At 44.3% G+C, this 12,790-nt stretch overlaps 1 protein-coding gene across 1 annotated transcript; it reads right to left on the reverse strand.

The window, feature by feature from the left end:
- Positions 1 to 1,514: 1,514 nt before the first annotated feature.
- Positions 1,515 to 10,666, reverse strand: CHIA (chitinase, acidic). The gene is made up of 9 exons (XM_006865924.1): positions 10,464 to 10,666; positions 9,073 to 9,129; positions 7,667 to 7,832; positions 6,563 to 6,687; positions 5,929 to 6,052; positions 5,242 to 5,427; positions 4,652 to 4,768; positions 3,517 to 3,658; positions 1,515 to 1,750 (listed from the first exon to the last, which is right to left on the reverse strand). Exons 1-9 carry the CDS (start codon positions 10,595 to 10,597, stop codon positions 1,515 to 1,517), a joined length of 1,287 nt encoding a protein of 428 aa, XP_006865986.1. The 5' UTR covers positions 10,598 to 10,666.
- Between the last annotated feature and the right edge of the window lie 2,124 nt (positions 10,667 to 12,790).

Below are 12,790 nucleotides of genomic sequence, written 5' to 3' on the forward strand. Positions count from 1 at the left end.
ACACCCAATAATAAAAACATTTGATAATAACCCTTAAAAACAGCGCATTACTGACAGGAATGCTGGAGCAACAACGAAAACCCAGGAATATGAGCCACTTTGCTCAAATTCCAAGTGATGAGATAGGAGGAAGGGAGGTATGCTCCAGAGGTTTTGCTCATCGACTGTGCAAGTTTATAGAAAAGGTACATTCCAGACTCCCCTAATAAGTAGACATGACTTGCTTGTTCTGTGAGCTAGTCTTCCTTAACTTCTTCAACACTTTAGCAGTTTTAAGAAAGGGTGGGCTATGCTCTTTTGGAGATGGTAGACGCAAGAAGACCTCCTGCTTTATTATAACGTGGTAGACACAAGAAGACCTCCTGCCTTATTATAACGTGGTAGACACAAGAAGACCTCCTGCCTTATTGTAATGTGGCTTTTTGTTTAGTTTCCTATTTTGAAGGATACATTGAGGGGGGAGGCAATAAAAGTGATATTGAATTAATTTGGGGAGATATGTACATTAATACAAAGTTAAAGCTATAAAGCTAAGGTCATCAAACTAATTTTGTAAGATAACCAATACTTAAAATCCCATTACAAGGAAACAGAAACCACATTTCCTCAGATAATGTCTGTCTTCTATAAGTGAAGGATCCCTGGTGCAGTGAGTTAAACACTGAGCTGCTAACGACAAGGTCAGTGATTCAAACCCACCAACTGCTCTGCAAGAGCAAGAGGAGAGGTCCACTCAGGAAACCTATGGGCGTTCTACTCTGTCCTATATGGTAGCTGAGTCAGAGTCAATTCAAATGCAGTGGTTTGGGTTTGGGTTTGGGTTCTATCAGTAGGGAAAAAGAAATCAAGACATATTAGACATTTAAAATTCATATCCTTTTTTATCTTGTTAGTTGTTGTTTTTGCGATGTGCTGTTAACCTTTTTACTTTTTCTAAGTTAGATAATTTTGAAATCAGTGATGATGGTCTTTGTTCTTAACAAAGATGAGGGATAGAATGCATAGATTATCCCACAGGTAGCTTGGCCCCTAATGTTCTGTCATCAGAACAAGTCAGGCTTGCTTGGAGTTGTTTAGCCCTGGAATTGGGAAATGAGTAAACTTAGTAAAGGAAGCATTTCTGAGAGAGTGATGTCATAAATTAAATGTCCTGATCTAGGTACTGTTCTAGTTCTTTCTGCAAGACTCTTTGGAGGCATATTTGTGGAAAAGAAGGACTCCACACTCTTGCCCCTGGAGCCTCTTATTTCCACTCTGCTCATGTCACAGGAAGGACCCAGATTGCCAGATGCTACGGGAGGTCCAAGTCATCAACCACTTCCTCTTCTCAACCTGACCCCTGGAGACTCTTGGGGTACATGGAAAGGGGAGTGGAGGTGATTCTCTTTTATCTGCAAAGCAGTGCCATGCAGATTTATAAAGCAAACAAGATAACTTGACATTTTGGTGCAAAACTTTCATTTAATCAACCTTCTTTCTTTTACAGTTTTCAATGGACCCCACAGGTGAATGGCTTAAGCCCAGTTGCAGCAAGAACAGCTGGTATCAAAGACTAGGCCAGACTGACAAGCCTCTTCATAGGTGTGCCCACCCACACAGTTGTAGAAGGCACGCTTGCTGGTAGGACTTGGATAGAGGCCATTGGACTTCCCAGCACAGAAACCACTGCCGCCAGCGCTGCCACCCCCGGGAGCCGCAGTGACGATGGGGGCCACACTGGTGCCCAGGGTAGAGGTGGGCACTCTGCAACCTAAAAAGTAAAAGGAAAGGCTCTCCATTAGCTCTGGGTTGGGTTCCTTTCTCAGGAGGAAATTCACTGTCAACTGTGGGTCCTTCCAGTGATTAAATGCTGTAACCTGAACCAAGTTCACAGCCCAGGTCTACTGCTAGCTGTGTGACCTTGAACAAGTCATTAACTTCTCTGGGCCTCTGTTTTCTCATCTATATGATGGGATAATAGTACTACCTCTTAGAATTATTATGAAAATTAAATGAACTAATGCTTGTGAAGTGTCTTCCATGTGCATGATACATAATATATGAAGTGTTACATTATTATTAGCTATTACTTTTAAATAGTCGTGGTGTGGTGCTGCAGGATAAGCACTGGACAGCTAACCACAATGTTGGTGATTCAAACCCACCAACCGCTCCTCAGAAACCCTATAAGTTGTTATGAGTTGGACTGGCACAGTAGCAGCAGCAGTTGGCTCAAACATATCAATTATGAGGGTGGCACGGGACTAGGCAATGTTTTGTTCTGTTCTATGTAGGATCACTATGAGTCAGAACAACAACAACATGAGTTAGAACCAGCTTGAGGGCACTTAACAAGTAACATGTGTCTCCCACAGTACCTGTGAAGACTACATAGAGTGTAAAAGAAGCAGGAGACCTGACATAGAGTAAAGACCCAAATGGTCAGCTTCCCAGGTCCCCTTGCCATGGCCTTTGGGGCCAGGTCAGAATTGTGTTTCAAGATTAGCTATAATTCTGTTCCCTTCTTCTGGGCTGGACACATTCAAGTGATTCCTTCTTCCCATGCCGTTCCTCATTTCTTAACCTTGTAATCTCTCCCTTGCTTTGTCTTATTTGCTCTGCGGATTCATGAAGACTGGAGCTGGGCAGGTAGGGATAGGATACATGGTGTTTCTGGTTCCTTTTTCCCTCCTTGGCTTGGATCTCTTCAGGCAACTTTACCAATGCGCCTATGAGCAGTTACCCACAGTAGGACCCTCAGGGATATTGATAGGTCCTTCCTCTCTCAGTAGGGTCATCACCAACCAGTTCAGGCCACTGAATTTGTCTTTCTGGATCCTACATGTCCCCCTCCCCTCCCAGCCCTACACGTGTGTTGAGTGGATAGAATATCTGCCTGCAGGAAGAATTCCTTGATTTCCTCTCTCCCTCTTTATTAATAGTATCTAGAGCTCTGGTAGCGTAGTGATTACGAATCGGGCTGCGAACCTTAAGGTCAGCGGTTCGAAACTACCAGCCGCTCCGCGGGAGAAAGATGAGGCTTTCTACTCCCGTAAAGATTTACACCCTCGGAAACCCTGTACAGGGTCGCTATGGGTCGGAACCGACTCGACGGCACTTAACAACAACAACAAGTGTTGTTTGGAGTTCTGGTGTGGCACTGTGGGTTAATGTGCTGGCTGCAAAGTTATTTGCACTGCAAGGTTGGCAGTTCAAGCTCACCAGCTGCTCATTGGAAACCCTATACAGGGTCAGGGTCACTATGGGTCGGAACCAACTCAATGGCATTTAACAACAACAAGAGTGTTATTTAAGGAACCCTGGTAGTGTAATGGTTACGAGTTGGGCTGCTAACTTCAAGGTCAGCAGTTCGAAACTACCAGCTGTTCTGTGGGAGAAAGACAAGGTTTTTTGCTCCTGTAAAGATTTAAAAGCCTCGGGAACCCTATACAGGGTCACTATGAGTCGTAACTGACTCGGTGGCACTTAACAACAAGTGTGTTATTTCATGACTAGTAGGCAGGAAACATTACTTACTGGGAGTGGAGACACCAAGGGCAGATTTGATGGCATTCATGAGAGGGTATTTGCCTTGTCCACAAAAAGTGCCTGTGAAGTCATCCAGGTCAATGGCCCAGACCATGGCGCCTCCAAAGTTGTTCTTCAGCAGCCACTCGGCCTGGGGGAGAAAACCAGGGGGGCTGTGGGGTGTCCTTGCACAGTGCAGTGAGGGACTGCCACAGAATGGCATGAGAGGATGATGACCAATCATGGGCAGGAAGGAATGGGAATAGCTTTCCTGCAGGGACTTTGAAGGATCAATGGACAGATTGTTATAGAAGGAGCTATTTTCATACTAGAAGTCAGGGAGAAAGAGGGCTTAGGGCTCCCATTCATCCTTTTCTTTGCCCTCTGTTATCACAAACAACCTTTTAAGAAGGCTTGTCTGAGCTGGACCTTGGGTTGGTTGTGGTGTCATAGGAGATGTAGAACACTTTACACAGGAAAGTGTCTGGGCAGAAAGAGGTTCTAGATAGGAATGGATGGAGAGAAAAGGCCCTGAGGTTTATAAACAGTAGTCATATTCACCCCAGACCTGAATATGAGTATGTAAAAAACCAATGGGCAGAAACCTCACGGCACAGGGGATCGTTGCCTCCTGATTTCCCTTTAGGAATGTGCTGTAAACAAACAAGGAAACACTGTGATGATCTGTACCATGGCCTTTGGTATGAGGAACAATGCCTGCTTCCAGAAGCAAAGGAGCCTGCTTGAGTTAATGCGCTGGACTGCAACATTGGTTTGAACCATGAGGTCAGTGTTTCAAACCAGCCGCTCCTTAGAAACCCTATATAGGGTCACTATGAGTTGGAACCAACTCAACAACACTTAACAACAGGAAGCAAAAATAAGAGAGTTGGCTCAAGACGAGAGCCAGAGAGGGAGAAGTTATAAGGGAAGGAAAGAAGAAAGTCAATTGCTCCAATTTCCAGGCTCTGGTCATTGGCTCCTGGTCATTGGCTCCTGTGAGACCGCAGAGCCTCCTTAGGTCTTGCTTCACCTCAATTTGCCTCTCTTCAGTGTCTTCTGGGATTCTAGCTCAAGGGTACCATGAGAGTAGATCGCTAACCCTCTCCCTGATGCTGCTAAAAAAGGATGTGAAGAGACTTACCTTGAGGGTGAAGCTCTTGGGGTTGTCATACCCAATCCACTGGTTTCCCTTGTAGGCATAGGGCACTTCCTGGGGGGCGTTCCATACCTCAGTGGCTCCTTTCAGGAAGGAGCAGACCTGGGGCAGATACAAGAGGAGTGGTCACGACTTCCTGTTCTGGTTAGCTCTTTTCTCCCTTTCCTTCCTTGGATACACCACCACCTCCACTTGACTGGAAATGAGAGCACCTGGTGTCAGTTTCACCCCAACTCCTGTGCCCTGATTTTTAGTCTAGTGGGCCAGTGCAGGATTTCCTGGACTGAGAGACAAACCATGAATTCCAGTCCTGCTTCTGCCAATATCACACAATAGCCATCTGTGTGACAAAGGACAGAGAAACCTCTTCGTGCCTTGTGCCCAGCTCCATTTCCCTTTGAAATGAATTTAGCTGATCTTATAGGACAGAGTTTCACCTCAAAGGAGATAACAAGGAAATAGTGGAGACTGATGGTTAAGATCTGAGATGCTGGAGCTGGACAATTTAGATTTCAACTCAGTTCTGCCTCTTACTAGTTCTGTGACCTTGAACAAATTACTACTGAAGACATTACCTCAAAGTAGGCAAGAGTCCCAGCTTCTTTAGTATAAGGCCCGGCAGTTCCAGGTCCAGAGGTGGGAGCATTCAGGCCGTGGTTGGCAGGGTTTGTGAGAGTGAAGGTGCGGGCATAAGCCCCAAAGCCCACCATCAGCTTCTCAGCAGGGGCACCTTGGTTCTTCCAGTAATTCATTGCATATTCCTGGAAGAAGTTAAGGAAGTGATACCATTAGGAAGCAGCTGAGCAAGAACCCAAAGGCCAACAGAATAGTCAATTTTCTGCACAATTCTTTGACAACTGCAGATACAGCATCCAGTTAACTTCCTCCCATAATCTAACCTGGTAGAAAGGAAATGAGCACCCTCCCTTCTAGAATGGGTATCAGGGGACATCCGAAGTCCATTGTTTAGGTAGCAGAGCCCAGTATCAACTGGGAACTGAGAATGCATTTTTCTCTCCTATCCTCCCTCACCTTGTACTGGATTTAGCATTTAGGGCATGACAGAAATTCAGCTATGTATCACTTGTCTTTCCACCTGGCTGAATACTGGGGCTCAGCATCATTTGAGCATGAAATATCCACCTGAGAGACTTCCAAGTCAATTCTTAAATACATGTGAGTTCTTTACTAGAATCCCCAGGCAAACTCATTTTTACAATGTGGTCTAGAACTGGCTATCCTGAACCTATTTCCGCACTCACCACATTAAAGTATTTGTAGCCTCCCTGGTCATTAGGTCCTGCAAACAGGGGACTGTCCTCTCCTGTGAAGCCTTCCCAGGAGCCCCTTAGGTCATAAGTCATCACATTGATGAGGTCCATATACCTTGATTGGTTGGGGAGAGGACAGAAAAGAGATAAGTAATGACACAAGGAAAATCAGATTCTCCATTCTACTCCCCATGAAAACTTCTAAACTCCAAAAATGTGTTGCTTGTGATTACACCATAAGTTATATGCATTACCAGTCTTTATTCCATTCTCTCACCCTTATCCCAAGAGCAACTGGTACATAAAAGGCACTCAATCCATAATCAATAGCTGCACTCAGACCTTCAGGAATTATGGAAGTTTGAGACTCAGCTAACCTTCTCCAAATAGCCTTTCACCATAAAGAACTTTGGAAACAGACTTAGAAACAAAGATCATAGTTCATGCTGTCTTCCCAGGCCTCTCCATCAAGCACTGTGGTCATCTTACTCCTCTGGGATAGAGCCCTTTCTGCTCAAGGAACCTGAGCATTGGCCACTGGTATCTAGGTATCATTTACTCTCTAGGGAGGGTGTTGGGGTTGTTTATCCCTGAACTTGGGAGCCTGAACTTGGGATTTACTTACTTAGACATCTCAGGGATCTGGTAGGCAGTCTCAATGGTACCTTTGCCAGCCGACACAGCAGCAGAAATCAGCAACCTGGGCTTGTGGCTCTGAGAGGCCTCTTGTTCAAAAGCCTCATACATTTCCTGTAAAACAGAAGACACTGGACTCAGATTGAAGGATACCAGCAAACAAGTGACAAGTTGACAGTTGCAAAGTGACTATTGAAGAAAACTGCAAAGTTCTCAGTTCAGAGTTCTTTGTTACTATTATCTGTTATTGAACCCTCGGGACAACAGTGAACTGCCTCCCAAGAACTTGGAAATGAGTATTTGGTCACTCTCAAAGAGTTTAACTCTAAAATAAACAAATAGTAACCAGAGTAGAATAAAGAAAAGATGATATAAAGAGGTAAAAATAGTTCCCAGTCTTGCAAACTGTACATGATTGAATCTAATAATAACAATATTTTGAAATCAGTCATGGAAGAAGAGAATATAAAAGAGTTATCAAAGTAAACATTGGTGTTTAACAAGGCTCTGCCCAGAGAAGAAGGCACTGAGACCCGATAACTGTATGTCTGTTCCTGGTGACAGAAGTACCCTTTCCCTGGCAGTGTATGCATCCACCTATCTATTTGAGTCTGGAAGAGTTCCTGGATGGAGCAGATGGTTACCCCACTCAACTGCAAAGCAAGATTGGAGGTTTGTGGCCACCCACAGGCACCTTGGAAGAAAGGTCTAGTGATCAACAGCTATGGAGCACAGTTCTCCTCTGACACATGTGGGGATGCCCTAGTCAGAGTCAAATATTTGAGGAATATCTGACTTTCCATTGGATCTGTGCCTAGGAATAGAGATGGCATAAATGTTTCAGGCACCTTGTCAGTTCTATTTCTCAGTATGAATCTACTAATTGCCATCTCTCTAACTTACCCAGTGCAAGTTTTCCTTGAAAGAATGATCTGATCTTGTACTAAAGAAATCAGGCTTTGAACCTGTAAGGATGAGACCCATACTCTGGGTTGGGGAGTATTCAGTCTCTCTTAGAACCTCTTAGAGACTTTATCCTCAGCCCACTGTGGGCCAGATCTTATGTTCTGTGGACAAAGGGGAGGGGAGTCACCTTCAGCAATACAGTGAAGAGCTGCTGAGTGTCAGCTGGGCTGCCACGGTTACCAGGATATTCCCAGTCAATGTCCAGCCCATCGAAGTTGTACTTTCTCAGAAACTGTATGGCCGATTGGATAAAGGTCTGTCGGTTCTCAGCGGAGGCAACCATGTCAGAGAATCTGAAATTAACAAATCATTAGAATCTTAGTGGCAGTGATAGACTTTGACGTGGAGTGTCCCAGGAACAAAGTTCTCCCACAGAGAGCTTTAGGGTGGCGTAGGGAGTCCTTTATTGGGCTGCTAACCACAGGTTCAGCAGTTTGAATCCATCAGTCTCTCTCCAGGAGAAAGCCAAGACTTTCTGCTTCTGTGAAGATTTATTGCCTTGTAGCCTGGTATCGGGTTACTATGAGTCAGAATCAGCTCGATGGCAGGGGATTTGTTTTTTTATTGTCTTTTTTTTGTGTGGTGACAGTGGAGAATAGAGTTTCTGTCTTGGAGACCCTATGCAGAGTCATTATGAGTCAGAACTGACTCGATGGCACACAAGATTAATAACAACAAGCCTTTCAAGACTTTGTCATGTCATCTAGCCTTCTGATGATTTGCTTGGATACACATACAGTCGTTCAGTCATTCATTCATTCAACATTTAGTGAGTGTTGTGGTGACAGTAAGGAGTCCTGGTAGCACTGTAGGATAAGCACTGGACTGCTAACCACAAGGTCTATAGTTCAAACCTACCTGCCGCTCATAGTGAGAAAGATGAGGGTTCTGCTCCCATAAAGATGTACAACCTCTGAAACCCTATTGTTGTTTTTTAAGTGCCATCGAATTGGTTCCGACTCACATCCACCCTGTTTAGGGTTTCCATGGAGCAACTAGTGGGTTTGAACTGCCAACCTTGTGGTTCACAGTCCAGTGCTGATCCTACAGCACCACACCAGGAGACCCTAAATAGTATTGTTAAGAATCAGAATTGACTCAATGGCAGTGTGGTTGGTTTTTTGTTTTTTGTCCTTTTTTTGTAGTGACAGTGGAGAATAAAACAGAGTTTCTGTCTTGGAGAAGCTCTTATGTTGCTGGTAAGTGCCATTGAGTCAGTTTCCACTCATAGCAACCCTGTAAAGAGTTTCCAAGAAGTGACTAGTGGATTGGAATCATCAACCTTATGATAAGCAGTCCAGTGCTTATCCTCCAGTGCCACACCAGGACTCCAATATGGGGTTTGTTGTTGTCAAGTGCCATCGAATTAGTTTCGACCCATAGTGATCCTGGATAGGATTTCCGAGGAGTAACTATTGAGCTTGAACCTCTGACCTTGTGGTTCAAGCCTACATTGAAGTCCAGTGCATTAACCCACAGTGCCATGCCAGAACTCCAATATGGGACTAAAAAAATCTAAAACAAAGATCTTACCCCTGAGTTCCAAAATTCCAGCCACCAACAGACAGCAGGGTTTTCAGTTCTGTGTTGCTGGAGATAGAAAGATAGCGAGATAAATGAAATTCCACTGGCTAAGAGATGTCATCTGCTGGCCTGTCTCTCTGCCCTCAACACTGAGTACCTGAGCAGCCCAGGGATGCCACCAGATCTGTGACCCTGTCTCATAAGCAGAGCTATCTACAGGAGCAAGATGCACTCTTTCCATTGGTACCTGTAGGTATATTATAAATACTCATGAAATGGAATCCCACTTCTGCCAGTGGAGTGATGGATCCTGACTACCCCAGGATTCAAACCTCCTTCATGCCACAGTATTTCTAGCAGGTACCTTTGTCCTGTCAACCACAAAATTTACCCATTGGATTTCCAGATGAACCTATTTCAATGAACCTATCTGATAAACTAATCAGATAGTCCTGAGTTCTTCCACTTACCAGTTCTGTGGGCTAGGGAAAGTTTCTAACCTCTTTCAACCAAAAAAATAGTTTTAAAATACTTAATTCATACTAGATGAGGCTTTTTACTTCCACAAAGATTTACAGTCTTGGAAACCCTATACAGGGTCACTATGAGTGGGAAGAGGCTTGATGGTACTTAATATGCCTAATTCATAGTATTGATTGTGAAATAAAATAATGAAAAGCATCTAACATAATGCTAGGCATTTAGTAAGCATCCAATCAATATGCTAAGATTTTTTTTTAACAGCACAAGAATGATGTTAAGTTCTTCAATTAGTAAGTAGCTATAGGTGAGTGGAGTCCTGGTATGGTGCTGTAGGATAAGCACTGGATTGCAAGCCCACCAGCCACTCCTTAGAAACCCTATACAGGTGACACAGCAGTAATTAATAACAACAATGTAGATTAGTGTGCTCTTCTTTGTCCCATAGAGTGGCTGGTAGATTACACTACCAACCTTGCAGTTAGCAGCTCAACGCTCATCCCACAGCATCACCAGGGCCCCTATAAAGATCTATAGTCTTTAGAGCTCTAGCTATGATCACTATGAGTAAGAATTGACTCGGCTATGGTGAGTTTGTTTTTTGGTATAGCTTAGTGTAGGGCATGTGCTGTCGCATGGCAAACTCTGGGAGGTCCTAGTCACAGTGGATCTCTTGCAGATGGCACCTCCTAAACCCAGAGAGTACAGCACTGAGGACCTGCTAAGAAATTTATCAGGAAAATGACAGTAACCTGCCTCTCCTGGGGCTAATGATGCTGACAATTCTGCCAACAAGACACAAGAGTGATGGTAGTCAGCACTCAAAGGCTAAATACCCTAGTATTGGGGTCTCTCAAGAAACCTCTGAAATGCCAAGTGACAGTCTCCAATCCAGCACAGAGCCCAAGGCCAGAACTCACTAGTTCTTGAGGCTGTTGATGCCAGCATAGAGGGCCTCATCATTCCACTCAATGGTTTTGATCTGGTTGTTGGCCATGCCAGCGAAGGCATAGATGATGTGTGTACAGAGGCAAGGATCCACATTTTCAGGCATGTAGCGGGCAATCCCGGGGCGGTACTGGCTCCAGTTGGTGAAGTAACAGACAATTTTAGTTGCTGTGCCTGGAATATTGAAGAAGTCAGAGATGGACCTTGCCTCGAATGATTTTCCAAGCCTCCAAGGTACCCTGGAATCCCCCACCCCACCATCCTCATAGGACACTTACCCAGCTGCAGCAGGAGGGCCAGCCCTAAAGAAGAACAGAACTTGATCAGAAAGAGCCAGGATAATCCTTTCCCTGATGGGGAAGGAAGAGCTCTGGGGCATCACTGACTTGTCAGTAGAAGGAAAAGGGGAACTATGTCTGATAGTCCCTGGACTCTATAAATCCTTTCTAACATGGGTCCTGGCAACATATTTTGAAAAGGATCTAATATAAGTATTCAGAGAACTACATCGCAGCTCCGATGATGATGGGCAGCTCAGGAAACAAGAGAATTTGTTGTTTTTCTTCCAGCAAACCTATATATACTAAGTACTGGTGTCTGGAGGCAAAAAGAAAAATGTAGGCAGAGTCTCTGTCTTCATGGAGATCACAGCCTAGTGGGGAAGTCAAATCTATAAGCAAACAGGTGCAATGCAGTATGGTAAGTGATCAAATGGAGATATGCACAGAGTATTGTAGAAAACAGAGGTCATGGAAGACTTCCCAAGACAGGTGATGTTTGGACTGAATCTCCTGTTCTCTCTATAGGTCTCTCTGGTATTTATGTATGCCAAACTCACCAGCCACTCCTCAAAAACCCTATACAGGGTTGTTATGAGTCAGAACCGACTTGATGGCACTTAACAATAACAACATCTCTATACCACAAGGCCAGCAGTTCGAATCCACCAGCGGCTCCATGAAAGAAAGAGGAGACTTTCTGTTCCTATAAGATTTACAGTCTCAGAAACCCTACACAAGGTCACTATGAGTCAGAATTGACTCAATGGCTGTGGGCTTGGGTTGATTTGAACCTCTATAGTAGCACTTATTGCATTAAAAGATAATAGTTCATAGGTCTTCTAACTAGGCATTTAGCTTCTTGAAGACACAGATTGTACTTATACTTCTGAGTCCCTACTACCCAGAATAGTGCCTGGTGCATAGCCCACTTTTTATATCCATATTCATTGAATGAATGGACTTTCCAGATAAGGCAAATTGGTGGGAAAGGACACAGGAGGTATTGGAGGGGGAGCAGGCAGTTAACCCCTTCCCATAACAGTGTCTTCATACTACATTCACTTTTCCCAGAACCAGTTTCACGCTACTTGTCAACTTCAGTGGTGCCACTGAATTTTATTCTCTTTCTAGCCACTCAATCACACCCAGCATGTGCTATTGTGACCAGCCCAGTGACCATTTTCCTTGTGCTCCTATTAATAGCATGGTAATCATCTCTAGGAACAAGTTAGCACTTGGGGAGCAGCATTATCTCTTTTAGGACTTTTATTTCCTCCCTCCCCAACTCTTCAGACCCACACTCATATTACTACAGTCAGAAAAACCTTAACCGTATTCATTTTTCTATTAAGTGCTCCTGTTGGTTGATTGATCCTTAGTTAATTGCTCAAGTCTATGCTTTAAGTTCTGTGACAAACATTGAGGAGGAATCATAGGTTGTTGGAATGGAAGGGGCAAGCCCAAGTGTGGGGAAGTGACTTAGTACTGGTCCATCATAACGATCTATTGTCCCTCCATTATGGAGCCCTCAGGGGCTCAGTGGGCTGTCCTTCCTTCCCCATTGTTATGGATTGAACTGTGTCCCAGAAAGATACATTGAAGTTCTATTCTATCAAAGTATCTGTGAATGTGACCTCAAAGAAATAGGATCTTTGAGGACCTTGTTAATTAGCACGAAATCATACTGGAGTGGACTGGCTCCTGATGCATGTGAGTGGTGTCCTGATCAAGGAGAAGAAAGCATAGGGAGACAGACAAAGGAAGTATAATCAGGTGAAGATGCATCTGCAGGCCAGGAAATGCCTGGAGCTACCAGACCTGTCCCCAGAAAGTAAGGAGAGGAACAAAGGAATAGCTTGTTCTCCTCAAAGAGACTTGAATTTATCTTTGATATAAACACAAGTCCCAGGGAAATGATGCCTCCATTCAGGAGAGGGTGCTGCTGCTGGCTACTCTGAAGAAAGTGTAGAAATACCTCCCACTTAGACGTGTGGAAAAGAAGGAAGGAATACACACTC

Source organism: Chrysochloris asiatica, unplaced genomic scaffold (assembly GCF_000296735.1).
Source record: "Chrysochloris asiatica unplaced genomic scaffold, ChrAsi1.0 scaffold00085, whole genome shotgun sequence".
NCBI classification, from domain to species: Eukaryota; Metazoa; Chordata; class Mammalia; order Afrosoricida; family Chrysochloridae; genus Chrysochloris; species Chrysochloris asiatica.